The sequence below is a fragment of the Pseudophryne corroboree genome, chromosome 2 (genome assembly GCF_028390025.1).
Source record: "Pseudophryne corroboree isolate aPseCor3 chromosome 2, aPseCor3.hap2, whole genome shotgun sequence".
Classification (NCBI taxonomy): Eukaryota; Metazoa; Chordata; class Amphibia; order Anura; family Myobatrachidae; genus Pseudophryne; species Pseudophryne corroboree.
This window is the reverse complement of record NC_086445.1, coordinates 362,578,004-362,591,879: the sequence shown is the minus strand read 5'-3', so window position 1 is coordinate 362,591,879 and position 13,876 is coordinate 362,578,004. Positions and strand designations below refer to the sequence as shown.

The following is a 13,876-nucleotide window of genomic DNA, read 5'->3' as shown; positions in this document are numbered from 1 at the left end:
GCATTCGCCAAATCTGTCACAATCTTATTCAGATCCTCCCCAAAAAGGATATCTCCATTGAAAGGGAGCACCTCCAAGGTCTTTTTGGAGTCCAGGTCCACCTTCCAGGACCTCAACCACAGAATTTGGTGAGCCAGGATAGACGTAGTAGATGGTTTGGCTGCCATTGCACCTGCCTCAGAGGATGCCTCCTGAATATAGTGGGAGGCTGTGGTAATATGAGACAGATATTGTCTGGCAGTGTCAGAAATATCCTGAGGTAGCTCTTCTTCTAATGCCTGAACCCATGCTTCAATTCCTTTTGCGGCTCAGGAGGTTGCTATAGTGGGTCTATGTACAGCACCGGTAAGAGAGTAAATAGATTTCGGCTCCTTCAGTGAGGTGACGGTGGTAACAGGCAGGGTAGATGACACCACAAGACATGAGAGTCCACCGGTGGTGGAGTTTCCCACTTTTTACTCAACTCCACAGGGATAGGATAATGAGCTAGCATCTTTTTAGACAGGGAAAATTTCTTTCCTGGAGACGACCAGGATTCCTGACGTATATCAATTAAAATGGTCAGAATGTGGTAAGACTACTTTAGTAACCTTCTGATGTTTGAACTATCAGGTTTCTTCGACGCAGTAGTGGGATCTATATCATCATCAATTTGAAGAATCAGCTTAATAGCCTCCACTAGGTCAGGAACATCAACCTGAGTTGTAGTTTCCTCGTCAGTAGGTACTGTATAAGTGTCTGACGGATCAGTATATTCCCCATCCTCATCAGACGAATTATCTGAGATATTAGTGGATTGTGAGGAGGAAGCGGCCCGCTTAGATGACCCCTTGCACCAGAAGGGCGTGTGGTAGATTTTTGTCTAACCAAAGATTGATTTAATTGTTGTAACTGGGTAGACAGAGTGTCCACCCAGGGCGGATTAACTACAGGGACAATGGGGGTCATTCCGAGTTGTTCGCTCGCTAGCTGCTTTTAGCAGCATTGCACACGCTAAGCCGCCGCCCTCTGGGAGTGTATCTTAGTTTAGCAGAATAGCGAACGAAAGATTAGCAGAATTGCGAATAGAACATTAGCAGTTTCTGAGTAGCTCCAGACCTACTCACAGATTGCGATCAGCTCTGGCCGTTTCGTTCCTGGTTTGACGTCACACACACGCCCAGCCACTCCCCCGTTTCTCCAGACACTCCCGAGTTTTTCCCTGACACGCCTGCATTTTTCCGCACACTACCAGAAAACGTCCAGTTTCCGCCCAGAAACACCGACTTCCTGTCAATCACACTCCGATCACTTCTATGATGAAAATTCTTTGTTCGGACGTGAGTAAATCTACTAAGTTTTGTTCTAAAATACTAACCGCATGCGCACTGCGAACCATGCGCATGCGCATTTTTGCCTTAATCGCTCCATTGCGAAAATCGGCAACGAGCAAACAACTCGGAATGACCCCCAATATGTGGCTGTAATGGCACAGGGGTTCCCACAGGGGGCTTAAGACGTGTCACAAGTGTATTCAGCCGTACTTGAGAACGCTGCCCAAGGTGGTTCCTGATTGGTCACAGGTGCTGCAGGCTGACTGGGAGAGGTATGGCACCCAGTGCCTGAACCATCAGCTTGAACTTCCCCCTCAGGTAAATCCTTGGTGCAAGCTCTGCATGATACAAAAGCATCCACGGATTTCCCGCGCTGTGTGGCAGACATTATATGGAATGTAGCCTTAGAGCGTAACAGTACAATATAGCCAGACAAACACAATACCTGCAAATAACCCCCTGATTTATTTGACAGTAAACACAGGACACAAACAGAGAATTAAAGCAGTATGAGGTGACTGAAATACACAGTAAAAAATACAAAACAGTGTATACTGTGTAGCACTATATATATATATATATATATATATATATATATATATATGAGACCCCGATGCACCTAGCCCCCCAGGGGATAGTATATAGTGATAGCAAGAAGTGTGATACACGAGAATGAAATCCACACAGCAGCTACAGGCACACTCAGTCACAGGTACAATGCAGAAGCTATTACAGATAAACAATAAAACTGCACTGGACAAGTAAAACTATATATATATATATATATATATATATATATATATATATCATCCCGGAGACCAGTCGCAGCTACTTGTAAAGATGGCGCCAGAATCTCTATCAGGGAGTGAGGGAGAGTAAAATGCAGCTCCAGGGCGGGAACACCAGCAGTAGATGGCGCCGGGAGCTGGGGGAGAGGCTACAGGTCAGCGCCTTATCCCCTATGCTGGTCCTCACCACCAGGTACTGTGGAGCCTATGTAAAACGGATCTTTGTTAAATCCGACCTTTGCTCCCTGCCCTGATGGATATAGTGAGGTCCCTGTGCAGTACAGTGTCCACGCAGTCTGTCTCCTGGGACCGCAACCGGACTGCGATTTACCGGCGGGTCCCACCTGGGGAACCCTCTTACCACATCCCTGATGTGTAGCCACGCGATCCAGGAGAGCGTCAGAGGTGGTGTGCCTGAGGACCGATGCGCCTCCGCTGCAAGTACTTGGGAACCCAGCCGTGGGAGTATGCAGCGCTGCTGGGGAGATGATGGAGCCGCAGCACAGTATGTCAGTATGACATAAACAGTGCTGCAGCCCTTGAAGTTGTCTTAAAAAGCTCTTTTCAGGGCTGCCTAGCACAGCCCCACCTGTTAGTGACCTGCTCTGCAGGCACCAACTTACAAACTGAGCTTCAGTGTCTGGAGGCGGGGTTATAGAGGAGGCGGTGCAATGCATCCTGGGAACAATCAAAGTTTTAGCCTGTTGGTGCCTCGGATCAAGATCCAACTCTACACCCCCGATGTATTCCCTGTGGAACGCAGTGCACCCCGCTGCAGAAATATACACTGCTCAAAAAAATAAAGGGAACACTTAAACAACACAATGTAACTCCAAGTCAATCACACTTCTGTGAAATCAAACTGTCCACTTAGGAAGCAACACTGATTGACAATCAATTTCACATGCTGTTGTGCAAATGGAATAGACAACAGGTGGAAATTATAGGCAATTACCAAGACACCCCCAATAAAGGAGTTGTTCTGCAGGTGGTGACCACAGACCACTTCTCAGCTCCTATGCTTTCTGGCTGATGTTTTGGTCGCTTTTGAAAGCTGGCGGTGCTTTCACTCTAGTGGTAGCATGAGACGGAGTCTACAACCCACACAAGTGGCTCAGGTGTGGCAAGAAGGTTTGCTGTGTCTGTCAGCGTAGTGTCCAGAGCATGGAGGCGCTACCAGGAGACAGGCCAGTACATCAGGAGATGTGGAGGAGGCCGTAGGAGGGCAACAAAACAGCAGCAGGACCGCTATCTCCGCCTTTGTGCAAGGAGGAACAGAAGGAGCACTGCCAGAGCCCTGCAAAATGACCTCCAGCAAGCCACAAATGTGCATGTGTCTACTCAAACTCAGACTCCATGAGGCTGGTATGAGGACCCCACGTCCACAGGTGGGGGTTGTGCTTACAGCCCAACACCGTGCAGGACGTTTGGCATTTGCCAGAGAACACCAAGATTGGCAAATTCGCCACTGGCGCCCTGTGCTCTTCACAGATGAAAGCAGGTTCTCACTGAGCACATGTGACAGGCATGACAGAGTCTGGAGACGCCAAGGAGAACGTTCTGCTGCCTGCAGCATCCTCCAGCATGGCCGGTTTGGCAGTGGGTCAGTAATGGTGTGGGGTGGCATTTCTTTGTGGGGCCGCACAGCCCTCCATGTGCTCCCCAGAGGTAGCCTGACTGCCATTAGGTAACGAGATGAGATCCTCAGACCCCTTGTGAGACCATATGCTGGTGCGGTTGGCCCTGGGTTCCTCCTAATGCAAGACAATGCTAGACCTCATGTGGCTGGAGTGTGTCAGCAGTTCCTGCAAGACGAAGGCATTGATGCTATGGACTGGCCCGCCCGTTCCCCAGACCTGAATCCAATTGAGCACATCTGGGACATCATGTCTCGCTCCATCCACCAACGCCACGTTGCACAACAGACTGTCCAGGAGTTGGCGGATGCTTTAGTCAAGGTCTGGGAGGAGATCCCTCAGGAGACCATCCGCCACCTCATCAGGAGCATGCCCAGGCGTTGTAGGGAGGTCATACAGGCACGTGGAGGCCACACACACTACTGAGCCTCATTTTGACTTGTTTTAAGGACATTACATCAAAGTTGGATCACCCTGTAGTGTGTTTTTCCACTTTAATTTTGAGTGTGACTCCAAATACAGACCTCCATGGGTTAATAAATTTGATTTCCATTGATAATTTTTGTGTGATTTTGTTGTCAGCACATTCAACTATGTAAAGAACAAAGTATTTAATAAGAATATTTCATTCATTCAGATCTAGGATGTGTTATTTTAGTGTTCCCTTTATTTTTTTGAGGGGTGTAGTACGGGTGACCGGCGGTCTCCTGACCGCCGGTCACCTTACCGACGCCGGGATCCCGGCAGCATACCGACGCCGGGATCCCGGCGGGGAGGGGCGAGTGCAGCAAGCCCCTTGCGGCCTCGCTGCGCTCGCCACGATGCGGGCTCGGTGGCGACCTGCGGTCGCCACGGGTTCTAGTCCCACTCTATGGGTGTCGTGGACACCCACGAGTGGAAATAGTCCCTGTTGGTCGGCATGCCGACCATCGGGATAGTGAGCCGTCGGGCTCACGGAGGAGGTCATGTGACTGTCGGTCAGCCGACCGGCGGTCACATGACTACCACCCTTTTTGAGCAGTGTATTTTTATACTACACATATATGGCTATATGATGTTTTAATATGCATATATGTGTTTAAAGCTGATATTATATTGTTTTGATTGTCTTTTTAGGGACTTATTCCTTCTCATAAGAGTTGCTTTCTAGAATCACATCCCTAAGTAACACCTGGTTAGTTATGTCATATATAAAAAAAAAATTTACCTGCTGATGAAAGGTTTTATATTCTCCCCTGAAATGGGAGCCATGCTCATTGGCATTGGTTCGGGAGTGGATAGCCAATAGGAATAATCATTCCTTGATGCAAAGTTGCATACATTATTAATATTACAAAACAGGAAAGGCATAGTGCTGAATTTACGGAGACAGCTTCCAGCAGCACCTAAAGCAGAAAGACAATATTAGATATAATGGTCATACTGAACACATTCATTTTTGGCTAAATTTCCATGTTAGCATGAAGAATAATATAAACAGCAGTGTACAGATGTGTCCTCATACATCTAGCCTCACTATGCCACAAGGGAGATGCCTGGCGTGAGTAAGCCAACAGTTCCTGTACCACTTCACTAGCATCGGGCATCTTTTTTGCTGAAAATACGTCTTATTCACAACGTTATTAAACTAGGATGCACCAGGAGACTGTGCTGATTAAGTTGATATGCAAACTCACTTCTACATGGCAAAAGGATTTAGGCCCTATATGGACAAAAGTATTCAGACGCCTGACAATTACAGCAAGAGTGACTGTAATGACACTGTATTCAAATACATATACTTTAACGTGGAGTCGGTCCCCCTTTTGCAGCTATAACAGCTTCCTCTCTTCTTGGAAGGGTTTCCACAAGGTTTTGGAGTATTTGTTGGCATAGTGCGATGGATTGATACCATAGGTGTGCAGCAGGAGGTATTATAGATAAAGGATCACCTCAGGAGTTACCTTGTATTCAGACAGAACGAGACTTGAGATGTATATCTTCTTTATATAGTACTGAGTACCAGGATCAATATAACAACAGGTTTCAGTAACAGCTTCTTAACTTAAACATGTCAGTTACATGAGCTGCTCAGCTCACCTCCTTTCCTCAGAGACTTTTCTAGAACACACACGTGAGGAGGAGAAACAAACAAGTACATGCATATACAGCAGACAAACAATACACCTCTGTAAGTATACAGCGCCATCTGCTGCCCCTGTACGGTAACTACATGCATATAAACAAACCCATAGTCTGTTGTACATATTTCAACACCCCTTCTCAACAGACTGGGTTTCTTCAGGTAGACCCATCTTTGACGTAAGTCTCCAATGTCTCTCTCTGGTAAGAGGCTTAGTCATGATATCAGCTGTCATATCCTCTGTTGGGCAATAGTTCAACTCTATAAGACCTTGTTCCTGTAGATCCCTCAGGAAGTGATGCTTGACATCAATGTGCTTGGTTCTTGGGTTCACTCTTTCTGTTTGCGCTAATGCAAGGCATCCTTGATTATCCTCATATATCTTGATAGGTTCTTCTTGAGGCATTCCTAGGTCTGATAGTAGTTGCATTAACCATACCACTTCTTGACTTGCGTGAGCTGCTGCGATATATTCAGCTTCTATAGAAGATAGTGCTACGGTAGACTGCTTCTTGCTTGTCCAGCTGATTAATCCTTCTCCGATAGAGAATAGATATCCACTTGTGGATTTTCTGTCACTTGTATCTCCAGCCCAATCTGCGTCAACATATCCTGTTAACTTGTGACTTGTGTTTGCTGAGAGCTTAAGCTTCTTGTTAATCGTTCCCTTTAAGTAACGAATTACCCTCTTAACTGCATTCCAATCCATCTTGGTTGGTTTAGAGACTTTTCTGCTTAAAATCCCGACTGCTGTGGAGATATCTGGTATGGTGACGGTCGCAATGTATAGCAATTTTCCTATGGCTTTTCTGTATAGATGGTTATCCTGTAACAGGTTGCTCTGATCATTTGGTTCCTTTTCATAACTTGTCTCCATAGGAGTGCTTGCTGTCTTTGCATCTTGTATACCAAATTCCTCAATGGTTTCCTGAATTTTGTATTCCTGACTTAGTGTGAATGTTCCATCATCTTCTCTTGAGATTTGCATTCCCAAGTAATGCGTTATGTGGCCGAGGTCTTTTGTTTCAAACTGACGGTTTAGTTCTTGAAGCAATTCAATTTCGTCCCCTTCTTGTTCAAAACAAACTAGCAAATCGTCCACGTAAATCAATACATAGAACCATCTTTCCTCTATCAATTTTGTATAGAGACATGGGTCTGCTTTGCTTCTAATGAATCCTTTTTCTGTCAGAACTCCATTTATCTTTGTATTCCATGCTCTTGCTGCTTGTTTAAGACCATATATACTCTTGTTAAGTTTACATACATGATCTGGGTTCTGAGAATTCACGAAGCCTGGTGGTTGTTCCATGTATATATCTTCCTTTAGTTCACCATGTAGGAAAGCCGTCTTTACATCGAAATGTTTCACTTGCATACCCTTTATGGCTGCTGTTAGGAGTAAGGTTCTAATGGTAGTGTGCTTCACAACTGGAGCAAACGTTTCATCATAATCTTCTCCAAATTTCTGTAAATATCCTTTAGCAACCAGTCTTGCCTTGTATCTTTCTATTTTTCCTTCAGAATCATACTTGACCTTAAAAGTCCATTTACATCCTATGGCCTTTTTGTCTACTGGTAGTCTGGTCAATGTCCATGTCTGATTGTCTTCCATTGATTCCATTTCTTCTTTTGCGGCTCCTAACCATTTCTGTGCTTCTCTTTCAGAAAAATTAGCAATTTCTTCCCATGATGCAGGTTCTTGTATGTTAATAGCTTTTGCTTTGTAAGATAAACGTGCAGGTGCTTTTCCCTTATTTTCTCTTGAAGAGCGTCTCACCCCCTCGGATGTACTCTCACGAGTGTCGCTGGTATTTGTCTTGTGTTGTACTTCAACTTCTTGAGTGATCTCTACTTCATCTGTTTCTTTGGATTCAGTGCTTTCTTCTTCAGTAGAGTCTACTGGAATTATGACATCATCTCGTGTTTCTTCTATGAATGTCACACTGTTGCTTATAACTATTTTTCCAGTTCTTGGATTTAAGATTCTGTAGCCTTTTGAATGTTCGCTGTAGCCGACTAGAACTCCCTCTTCTGCTCGGTTCTGCAACTTGCTTCGTTTTTCAGCGGGAATGTAGACGAAGGCTCTGCATCCAAAAACTCTAATGTGCTTTAAGCTGGGTTTCTTACCGTGCCACAGCTCATATGGTGTCTTCCTCACTGCTTTGGAAAGTAGTCTGTTTTGAAGATAGGTGGTTGTTGCTGCTGCTTCACCCCAATATTTATCAGGTAGTCCTGAATCTGTAAGCATGCACCTTATCATTTCTGTTAGTGATCTGTTTTTCCTCTCAGATACACCGTTTTGCTCTGGTGTATATGGTACTGTCTTCTGATGCTCAATACCGAGTCCTCTTAAGTACCGTTCTATTTTCTGTCCTGTGAACTCGCCTCCATTGTCGCTGCGAAGAGTTAGCATATTCCTCTTGAACCTGTTTCTGGTCATGGTCACATAGTCTTGCAGCTTTTCTAAGACTTCATATTTACTTTTTATTAGATAAGTGACTGTGAACCTGGAGTAGTCGTCAATGAATGTCAGCATATACCTTTTGTCTCCTACGGTTCGCGTTTTCATAGGACCACATATATCACTATGTACCAGGTCTAGTGGTCTGGAAGCTCTGTTTTCACTTTTCTTAGGAATTGTCGTCCTTGTTGCTTTTGCTTTTATGCAGCATTGGCACTTCATCATTTCCGAACGGTCTGACACTTTGAGATCCCTGGCTAGGTCTCTCCTCTGCATTTCCTTTATGCAATCTGGGTGTCTGTATCCTAATCTTCTATGCCACTTGTGAATACAGTCAGCGTGTTTCTGTGTACTCAGCTTTGCCTGCTGTGCTGCGATATCCAGACAGTATAAATGTTCTTTTATTCTGGCTGTAGCTAGCGTTTCTCTTCCATTTTGGATAAAACACTTATTATTCTGAAACTTTACAGTAAGTCCTTTTTCTACTAGATTCTTTACTGATAGCAGTGCTCCTTCAAGCTTGGGAACATATAGCACATCTGTTACGGGTATTTCTGCATAGCTGCCATTACCCTTCGAGCATAGGAATTGACCATTCCCTTTCCCTTCTGCAATGATATTTGTTCCATCTGCTAGGTAGATTGTTTCTTTATGGTTCAAATCAAGTTCAGTAAAGAAGTCCTTGTTATTTGTCATATGACTAGCCGCTCCTGAGTCTACATACCACTTTTCTGACAATTGGGTTACTGTCGCTTTAAATGTTCCATTCCAATTGTGTGCTCCTGTATCTCTGTAAGTGTGGCTTTGGCTCTTTGTTTGTGTAATCTTTCTGGTGGTTTGTGCTGCTCTGTCTTCCATATGGTGCAATCTTTTTTCAGGTGACCCACTTTCTTGCATCTGAAACATGCTCTTGTTTCCCTGGTGTGTGGCTTAGTGTCCGCCATTTTAAGTGCTTTCTCTGTGTCATTTTCAGTATTGCACTCTGTAAGCTCCCTTCTGCGTTGATACTCCTCTATGAGCCTGTTCTTCACAAAGTCTGGTGTGATTTCTGCTTCAGGTCTCATTTCTAGTGCATTTATTAGTGCACTGTATGTATCTGGTAAACTGCACAGGAGGATAGCTACTATGTGGTTGCTTTTGATTTCTTCTCCCATTGACCTGAGCTGTATGGTTATCTCTAGTAGTGCACTGATGTGTTCTTGCATTGTCTTGCCTTTATTAAATCTCATTTGGTATAATTTTCTTAATAGGAATAGTTTGCTGTTCAAACTTGATCCTTCATGCACTCTCTGTAATGCTGTCCACATGTCTTTAGCTGTACTCTCTTGTCTTATGTGTATAAGCTGTTCATCTTCCACCAGTAAACTTATAGTGGCTCTTGCCTGTCTGTCCTTCTTAATCCACTGCTGATCCTCTCCTTCAGGTCTGTCTGCATTTATAACATCCCATAAATCATCTCTGGTTAATAGCATTTCTACTTTAAACTTCCATGTCTGATAGTTCTCATTAGAAAGCTTGCTAGCAGCTAGTCTGAGATCTGTGTAATTTGCCATAACCCTTCCTTGTATAGATCTCTCTATTCTTCTGTGGTATTAAACTTGTTTTACTCACAGTTTTCTTTCCAAGGTTCTCCTGGGTTGTTTCTTGTGTACGTTACACAGTCTCCTGTCTGCGCCTGCTGGGACTTGCAGTGCAACTCGTGATCTGGATGCTGCTTAGGATGCACTCCTGAAAACTTTATCTTGTATAGACTCCAGTCTGGGCCCATAACCTGTTGGCATAGTGCGATGGATTGATACCATAGGTGTGCAGCAGGAGGTCTTATAGATAAAGGATCACCTCAGGAGTTACCTTGTATTCAGACATAACGAGACTTGAGATGTATATCTTCTTTATATAGTACTGAGTACCAGGATCAATATAACAACAGGTTTCAGTAACAGCTTCTTAACTTAAACATGTCAGTAACATGAGCTGCTCAGCTCACCTCCTTTCCTCAGAGACTTTTCTAGAACACACACGTGAGGAGGAAGAACAAACAAGTACATGCATATACAGCAGACAAACAATACACCTCTGTAAGTATACAGCGCCATCTGCTGCCCCTGTACGGTAACTACATGCATATAAACAAACCCATAGTCTGTTGTACATATTTCAACAGTATTTATGTTGCAGTTTGTGCCCATTCATTCCGTAGAGCATTTATGAGGTCAGGCACTGATGTTGGATGAGTAGGCCCGACTCGCAATCTCTGTTCCAGTTCATCCCAAAGGTGCTCGAAGGGTCAGGGCTCTGTGTGAACCAGTCAAGTTCTTCCGCACCAAACTCAAACCGCGTCTTTATAGTCTTTGCTTTGTGCACTGGGGCACAGTCATGTTGGAAAAGAAAAGGGCCTTCCCCAAACTGTTGCCACAAAGTTGGAAGCATAGTATTGTTCAAAATGTCTTGGAATGCTGAAGCATTCAGATTGCCCTTCATTGGAGATAAGTGGCCTAGCCCAAACCTTGAAAAACAGCCCTATACCATTATCTCTCCTTTACCAAATTTCACAGTTGGCACAATGCACCCAGACTCGCCCATCTGACTGCCAAATATTGAAAAATGATTTGTCACTCCACAGAACATGTTTCCTCTGCTCTACAGTCTAGTGTCGGTGTGCTTTACACCACTCCATCCTACGCTTGGCATTGGACTTGGTGATGTGAGGCTTGCATGCAGCTGCTCGGCCATGGAAACCAATTCCAGTAAGCTCCCGCCGCACAGTTTTTTGGCTTTCACTAATGCTAGTGGAATTTCTCAACTCTTCAGCTTTGGATTCAGCAGAAAGATGGCGACTTTTATGCATAATGCTCCTTAGCAGTCGTTGACCCCGTTCTGTGATTTTGCGTCTTCTGCTTTGTGGCTGAGTTGAAGTTGTTCTTAAATGCTTCCAGTTTCTAATAATATCACTTACAGTTGACAGTGGATAGGGATGAAATTTCACAAACCGACTTATTGCAAAGGTGGCATCACATAACAGTACCAAACGTGATGTCGCGGAGCTCTTCAGATCTGATTGAAACACCTGAAATCAGTAATTATCAGGTGTGGTCAAATACTTTTGTCAATATAGTCTGTGTGTATATGTGTGTGTATATATACATATATGTGTATATATGAGGAATCCACACACGTCCTTGAAGCAATGTATGTGTGCCGGTAATGTAATAGATAAAGGTGAATGCTAACACCCACATGGATATTGCACAAGAACCAGAACTCCAATATTCATCCAGAAAAATAGTCTCTTTAATCCAATATAAAGTGCATAGCAAAAAAGTAAGAGCATAGCATTGGCATATTTACATGTAGAAAAATAGTAAAAATGAGTGGGGCATCTCATATAAATAAAAGTTAAACTTGTATATATGTGTGCAACTGAGTCTGTAGAAGAAGCACAACGAACTTGGCATGGAAAAAATGCCAAGGCTGCTGCATCATAGCACATCATATGCTGATTCAGAGACTCAGTCGCACACATATACATGTACAAGTGTCACATATCAAATTAATCAGCACGGTCTCATGGTGCATCCTAGTCACATCATGTTGCAATGAGAGGGGCTGATCGGTGCGACTGCAGCAACAATGTATAAGGTCACAACTGCATGTATTTCATTTAGTACAAAGGAAGAGATGTATAAAACGTGTAAGTAGATAACGTAGAGAAGTTGAACATACCAACCAATCAGCTTCTGTCATTTTATAAACTGTGTTAGATAAATGGGTTTCCGAAGCAGCTGATTGGTTGCTACGGGCAACTTTTCCACTTTATTTCTTAGAAAGATTTGCTACATCTCTCCCAATGTCTATAAACTAATTACAGATACTATACAAAGCTAATAACACCATACTCACCGAGATCCTGACCATGTGCTCTTTCATTTCCCTGAATATAGAGCAACGAGTAACCAGTGTATACTGGAACTGTCCCAAGAGGGCACTGAGGCTCTTCCGTTGTCTGACTGTGCCTTGTCACAAGGAAGCCATGCGCCATAGAAGGGGATCCAGGTAAGCCAATTGGGCCGGGTAAGCCCTCTGAACCTGGTGGACCTGGATAGCCTCTTGGACCTGATAATATTAAAGCATACATATTGAGGATTTGGGTAATTCATCACTTTCAAGCTATTGCTAGCATATACTGATTGTAATATTGTGACTATTACATGTCAATTCAGATTAAGGGAAAATGTGTTAAAGGTTGGATCTCCCATATCCAAAATATTCTGAAATCCAACATTTTTTCAAGCAACTGAGATAGTGACTTCTTTGGTTTCTGATGGTTTAATGTACAAAACTTTGTTTTGTGCATAATATTATAACAAATATTGTATAAAAATTATCTTCAGGCTATGTGTATCATAAAAACAGAAATGTATTTGGGTCCCATCCCCAATATATCTCATTATGGAATGCAAATATTCCAAATACAGACAAATCCAAAATACTTAAGGTCCCAATATTTGGGAGACTAAACTTGTAGTTGGCATGTCTGTTTCCAACAGCATGTTAAATGAATGATAACATACCAGTTGGGCCACTGTTTCCAGGATCTCCTTTGTTACCCGGGTTGCCATTAAGTCCTGGCAATCCAGCTGGCCCAGGCAATCCAACTGCCCCAACTGGACCTATAGAGAACAAAGGGATACATGTTATAGTACACTGGTTATGTGGAATAGACTAGCAGAGACCGATTAAAACAACACTCCAACCTTTGTCTCCTTTAGGACCAGGGGATCCAGAAATTCCTTTAGGGCCAATAGGGCCTATGGGTCCAGGTGGACCAGGATCTCCTTTGAATACCTGGGACTCGACTGCAGGCCCTGGGGGACCCTGTGAGCCTAAAAAAAAAATCAAACAATGAAATAGATGTTACTACATAACTTAACTAGTTCATTAAACTTTCTCATTGAGTTTAAACTAAAACTTCTTTGCCTAGCTCAGGTGTTTGCTTATTTAGATTTGTTTTAGACATTTTATGTATAACTTACACCCCATCTGTCAACTTATCATTACATTAATGGAACTCAGATCAAAACACAGTAGAGGGTGTGACCACAGTTCTATGTTAAAACAGATGGTGATGTCCGAAGCTAATTATAATCATACTTGCCTACTCTCCCGGAATGGCTGGGAGGCTCCCGAAAATCGGGTGAACCTCCCGGCCCCACGGAAGAGCAGGCAAGTCTCCTGATTTTTCAGCCCCCCCCCCGCCCGGCCGCCCACTTAGTGAGTAAAGTGGGGGGACCGGGCAGTCGATTACGCAATTCATCATAGCCATGCCCCCTGCAGTATAATGCCGGTAATATCAGCATTATAGAGCAGGGGGCATGGCTTAAATGATGCTCCACGGTAACCGTGCCCCCATACCATCTCCTCCCTGCCTCCGTTTTGCCTCCCTCCGCCCCCTCTGCTCATCATTGCCTTGCCCCGCCCCCGTGCTGAGCCGACCAGGCTGTTCTCTCCTGGAGAGAGCAGCTGGAAGTCGGTAAGCATGATTATAATTCATT

General features: G+C 44.0%; 2 protein-coding genes across 2 annotated transcripts in view; one reads left to right on the top strand and one right to left on the bottom strand.

The window, feature by feature from the left end:
* Window positions 1–13,876, top strand: part of COL4A2 (collagen type IV alpha 2 chain) — a 711,921-nt gene that overhangs the window by 42,823 nt on the left and 655,222 nt on the right. The window lies entirely within an intron of this gene.
* COL4A1 (collagen type IV alpha 1 chain) overlaps window positions 1–13,876 on the bottom strand; it is a 262,582-nt gene that overhangs the window by 12,731 nt on the left and 235,975 nt on the right. Inside the window, exons 46-49 of the mRNA XM_063953177.1 lie at window positions 13,079–13,207; window positions 12,896–12,994; window positions 12,225–12,437; window positions 4,946–5,123 (exon numbers count right to left, since the gene is read on the bottom strand). Coding sequence (XP_063809247.1) covers window positions 4,946–5,123; window positions 12,225–12,437; window positions 12,896–12,994; window positions 13,079–13,207 — 619 coding nt within the window. The remainder of the gene's footprint in view (window positions 1–4,945; window positions 5,124–12,224; window positions 12,438–12,895; window positions 12,995–13,078; window positions 13,208–13,876) is intronic.